Source organism: Vicia villosa, unplaced genomic scaffold (genome assembly GCF_029867415.1).
Source record: "Vicia villosa cultivar HV-30 ecotype Madison, WI unplaced genomic scaffold, Vvil1.0 ctg.001311F_1_1, whole genome shotgun sequence".
Taxonomy (NCBI): Eukaryota; Viridiplantae; Streptophyta; class Magnoliopsida; order Fabales; family Fabaceae; genus Vicia; species Vicia villosa.
In genome coordinates this window covers 326,143-331,681 of record NW_026705570.1, presented here as the reverse complement: position 1 = coordinate 331,681, position 5,539 = coordinate 326,143, and the positions used below count along the sequence as shown (strand labels likewise).

At 33.3% G+C, this 5,539-nt stretch overlaps 1 protein-coding gene and 1 non-coding gene across 2 annotated transcripts; one reads left to right on the top strand and one right to left on the bottom strand.

Moving 5' to 3' along the window:
* The first annotated feature begins 569 nt into the window (after nucleotides 1–569).
* LOC131634548 (small nucleolar RNA R71) lies at nucleotides 570–676 on the top strand. The gene has a single exon (XR_009293559.1). It is a non-coding gene; the product is annotated as a small nucleolar RNA R71 (small nucleolar RNA).
* A 2,388-nt stretch (nucleotides 677–3,064) lies between these two features.
* On the bottom strand, nucleotides 3,065–4,437 carry LOC131634542 (alcohol acyltransferase 9-like). The gene is made up of 3 exons (XM_058905211.1): nucleotides 4,060–4,437; nucleotides 3,823–3,947; nucleotides 3,065–3,775 (listed from the first exon to the last, which is right to left on the bottom strand). The coding sequence occupies exons 1-3, from the start codon at nucleotides 4,435–4,437 to the stop codon at nucleotides 3,088–3,090; spliced, it is 1,191 nt and encodes a 396-aa protein (XP_058761194.1). The 3' UTR covers nucleotides 3,065–3,087.
* Between the last annotated feature and the right edge of the window lie 1,102 nt (nucleotides 4,438–5,539).

Here is a 5,539-nt window from a genome sequence, read left to right as displayed (position 1 = left end):
AATATTCTCCAGCTACTAATTCCCTTAATTAGCCACAACATAATTTGGTGTTAAAAAACTAGGTGGAACTTGTGGTGCTTGGGGGTACTTGAGGCTTAAGTTGGTTTTGGTTGTTGCTTCATGAGAAATTTGGATGATTACGCCAACCAAGATTGTAAGTCTTGCTGTAAGGGTTGTTGTACTTTTTATTTCCCACGTAGTTAACAGAAACAGGATTTGTTGAACAATCTTCAAATAAGTGAGCACCCCCAAAATAGACACAGGCCACCTCTGATGAGTCATTATGGACTCGTCATCATGTTTTTCATCATTTGATGAATCTGAGCTACTTGAGCAATAAGGGTTGTAGTCTCAGTAAATTTAGGAACACCGTCTGGCTTCTTTTGAGCAGAGACAATAGTAGCTCTTATAACTGGCCATTCATAGGCATTGGGTGTAATACTTTCAATCAACTTGTATCCGTCTTCATATGACTTAAACACTAAGGCTCCACCATTAGATGCATTAAGCATGTTTCTTGATGAATGAAGAATACATGATAGAATGTTTCAAGTTGGATACAAATCGATATACCATGGTGGGGATATTGTCTAAGCAACTCTTTAAATCTTTCCCAAGCATCAAATAAGGATTTATCATCTCATTGACTAAATGAAATTATCTTGTTTCTCATCTTAGCATTCTTCACAGAAGGAAAATACTTAGCTAAAAAAATTCAACTAGGGCATTCCATGTGGCTATGGAATTTGGCTCTAGGGATTTCAGCCATCTATTGGCTTTATCCCTTGGAGAGTATGAAAAAAAACATCAACCTGAAGGCATCATCTGTAATGCTAGGAATCTTGAAGTTACTAGAAACCTCCCAAAATTTTCTCAAATGTAAGTGTGGATCTTCATTTGCAGCACCTGAGTATTGACCAATGGCTTGGAACATTTGAAACACCGTTGATTTGAACTCAAACTGAGCCACAATAATCTATGATCAAATAATACTCGTGTTCATGGCATTGCAATCAAATACTACATAATCCCTAATATTTCTTGCTTGATTATTGGCAATGCCAATGATTTTATTGTCTACCATGACTTTGTCTTCTCGATCTAGTTCCTCTTATATGTCAAAAATAAGAAAGTGAGGAGGGTTTCTTGGTAAGTTTCCAATAGCTTGAAATCTCCTAAGTAATATGAATGTTATCTCATGTTCAATATCTCTTATGTATACCAGATTTAATAACATGTGCATGCAACAGCTAAGCACCTGTCGTGTCACCATAGTACAACAAGCGTCGGAAGCTCAAATACTCGTTTAACAAGAAAATTTGTTTTAATACAAAATCAAAATGTTATCTTTGACAACTCTCCAACAACGGCGCCAAAAACTTATTGGTTGAAAGTGTGTGATGTCACATGCAAGTATGCTTGTATGTTTTAAGTAGCAAGTGATAAAATAGTAAGGATGCCAAACCCACGGGGAGTGGAAAATAACCTAGGTTGACTATGTAAAAACTATTTCTATCCTACTATTTTCCATCACTTTCATCATGAAATCCACTTGTTGATGGATCTCTCACAACAACAAGCTTGTATCTTTTCCTAAGTTGATCAATCAAAGAAGCAGATTTATAAAAGTTTAACACATGACAAAATAAAGCATTAAGAACACATCATTTAACGCAAAAGACTACATTATATTAATTAATTCACATTTGTAAACATAAAAGGTTTTAGGTCATGTGAGCTTAGTACATACAACAATATTGATTCCTAAGCTAAACATTCTCAAACACACGGTTAAAAAAAATAACAACCTAAGAGTAACTTCTTCGTCTTCTTGCAACAGCTAAGAGACGAATTTTGTCACAAAAGATACTGGTAGCATGAACTTGAAATGATGAGAAAGAGAATCTCTACTTTGTTCAACTCACTTCCTTCATTGGTTTTCTCTAAGTGTTTCTATCTTAAAAATGTTGAACTCCCCTCGTTTCCTCTAAGAGATCCTTTTATAGTAACTTCCACTAGGGTTTGTGTGTTGTCTTTAATCATAGGCTTGTGGATATTTTTTCATTATGGCCCAAGGAAAACAACAATATCCCCTTTAGTTCTTCCATTTCGTACTATTTCAAAATCAGGTACAATCAGCATTTGGGGGGACAAGGTGTGGCGTGGCAAGCTAGTGGTGCATGAATTCAGGTGGCGTCGTACTTTGCAGCAACAAGATAGCATGGCGCTGTAGTGAATGTACTATGGCGTAGAGTTTTGTCCTCTAGTGCCTTGCTTTTTTTCTCTTTGCATATTAAATTCGAATATCCTTCTTTTGCAGATTGTTGCCACGTGTGCCCTAAGAATGTGAATGATGTTTATCTATGATTTTAGCTACATCCAGTTCTTTACTTTCTTTTGGGTTAAAATGTTTTTCCAAGCTATCGTGTCAGGCCTTATAAGAAGTTAACTCTACAATAGCAGCTGAAACATAAAATCTTAAGGGTCTGTTTGGTTCAAATGAGGGGGAGGGGAGGGGAGATATTTTTTGTAATTATATATTTTTTTGGTTCAAACGAGGGGAGGGGAGGGATTTCTTTTAAAAATATGTTTGGTTCACGAGGGCAGGGGAGGGATTTTAATAATAATTTACAATTTTATCCTTGTAATTATATATAAGTGATATGATATTCAAACGTGAAAATTTCATTAATATTTTTTTTGGAAATAATATTTGTATAATTGAGTGATTAAAAAGTCATAACTTACCACATAACATTAAAAAAATTGAGTACACTTGATTCCTAATATAACTCTCGACACAAAATAAACTATGCATTGATAACAACTTTTTAATACATAAAATAAATCATAATAAAAAAGCTTGCCATGTAAATAAGTGCATATTAGAAGTGACATTATTATTATCATTATTATTATTTTTATTATTATTCAGATACTTGGTTATTAATGTTAATTAACTTTACCATCAAGCTTCTTATGCTTCTTCCCTCCAACTCTTTATATTAGTCACATATTAGAAGTGACATTATTATTATTATTCAGATACTTGGATATTAATGTTAATTAACTTCACCATCTAGCTTCTTATGCTTCTTCTCTCCAACTCTTTATATCAGTCACGTAATGGTGAAACATTTCCATAATATTCTCAGGCACTGATAAAATCACTCTAACTGCATTAGAATCACCAATAACCGGCAAAAACATGCACCAATATTTCATATTCAAAGAACCCACATACAAAGGTTTCCCTTCTCCAAAATCAATATATATCAATCCTAATTTGCTCCATTGAGTTATTCTCAAAATTATAGAACTATCAAGCTTTATTGTTTTGTCCTTATGTATAGCAATAACTGACTTAACATACTCCTCATTCACATTAGCTTTGGCTTGTTGCACAAGCTCCACACAATGGTCTAGGTTATTAGCAACCACTAAATCCTTAACAGTGCTCTTTGCACAAGCCAGCACAATTCCATTCCCATAGTACCCTTTTGGAATTTTCATCTTCTTTCGAAAATCAATAGGAAAAATAAGCTTCACAATACAAGATGAAGGCAACTTACATGCTTTAACCCTTGAGCGCCAAATGTGTGCTGCTATAGCTTCGAAGCTTGTGATGTGTTTGAATGGTATTGTGATACATTGTTTCTTTAAGCATAGAATCTCGTTTTCCCCAAAGTTGAATAGCATGGTGACAGATGATTCAAGATTGAAATGTGTTAGATTTTTGTGTATATTTGGTGAGGGAATTTTACTTGCGGGGATTCTTGATTTTTCAATATTTTTCGGTTATGAAAGGGTGTAATTTTCAACTTGCTAAAGGGTTTTCTAGTAAGCTCAGACCAAGCATTCAAAAATTGTGAAGCGCCAATACCATCACACAAGCTATGACTGATCGATGCGCACAAGATCATTCCCCCACAACGAAGATTAGTCACCTAAAATAATTAAATTTTTAAAATATTGGTAAAGAAGACACAAACAAAAATATGGTTAGGTGTGTGCGCACGTGCGTGCATATGTGTGTGTATATAATATATATGATTTAACCTGGATTATAAGAGGAGGAATATCTATTAGATTTTGAACTTTCACATTATGGAGCTTGTTCCATGAGCTATTAGGTATCATAGAAGAAGTGAGTAATTCTTCAATCGTAATATCCATTGAAGCTTCAACAAACAAAACACCTTCTCCATTGCAATCTATCACCAACTTGTTCTCATCCTCGGTGCTTTTCCTTAACCTCCCAGCTAAAGGGTAATAATCCACTAAAACTCTTGATAAGGAAGACTTTAAGGAATCCATCTCCAAAGATTTCTTGAAGAAACACAGGTAATAGGGAGAAATCCTCATGTACATTGCATCATCAAGATTGGTGAGGGAGAGAGAGTGATTTGGAGTTGATGTACGTGGAGTTATAGTCATTGGTGGCACATGATATTGACAATCGAGGAGTTCAATGGTAGTTGTCATCCTTTCTTATGATTTATATAAATCAATAGTTTATGTCTATATGTGAAAACAAAGAGGGTTAATGAAGCAATAGAAGAAAAATATCTTCTATTTATAGATGAGAATGAGAAAATAAGGTATATATTTATTTGTTTATGTTAAATTTATTGAATGGTAATTGGTTGGTCGGTTTGTTTCTTTAGTCCAATAGTTTCTTTTTATTTTAAGAGTAATGTTATTCTTACACCATATTGTACACCAATACTTACACCAAACACTGTTCACCGTATTTATACGGTGAACAGTGTTTTTAAAATAAAATAATAATATTTTTTTTAAATTACGGACGACACTGTTCATGTACGAACATGCATTAACCAACTTCATTACTGCATTAACCAAGTTTTTATACTGCATTAACCAAGTTTGATGACTGCTAAAAATTTTTTTTAATACCTGGATGTTGCATTAACCAACTTCATTACTGAATTAACCAAGTTTTTACACTGCATTAACCAAGTTTGGTGACTGCTAAAAATTATTTTTAATACCTGGATGTTGCATTAACCAACTTCATTACTGCATTAACCAAGTTTTTACACTGCATTAACCAAATTTGAGTAATGCTATTCTTACACCCATGAACAGTACTTTACAGTAGTCACCAAATTTGGTTAATGCAGTGTAAAAACTTGATTAATGCAGTAATGAAGTTGGTTAATGCAACATCCAGGTATTAAAAATAATTTTTAACAATCATCAAACTTGGTTAATTCAGTGTGAAAACTTGGTTAATGCAGTAATGAAGTTGGTTAATGCACGTCCGTACATGAACAATGTCGTCCTTAATTTTAAAAACAAAAATAAAAATTCTTATTTTATTTTAAAGAACACTGTTCACCGTATAAATACGGTGAACAGTGTTTGGTGTAAGTATTGGTGTATAATATGGGTGTAAGAATAGTATTACTCTTATTTTAATTATTACTAATAAGTTTGTTTTGGTATGACCGTAAAGATATTGTTTCTTATTTACTCTTATTAATATAATTAATTTTTATCAAATTTTTTCTCT

What these genes read in the sequence shown, in the direction of transcription:
- LOC131634542 (XM_058905211.1), bottom strand. Translation starts at nt 4,437, where the DNA reads ATGACTATAACTCCACGTACATCAACTCCAAATCACTCTCTCTCCCTC. An exon ending in TTCCTCCTCTTATAATCCAG is followed by an intron (nt 3,948 to 4,059) that starts GTTAAATCATAT and finishes TAATTATTTTAG; the next exon opens with GTGACTAATCTTCGTTGTGG. An exon ending in ACTAGAAAACCCTTTAGCAA is followed by an intron (nt 3,776 to 3,822) that starts GTTGAAAATTAC and finishes TGAAAAATCAAG; the next exon opens with AATCCCCGCAAGTAAAATTC.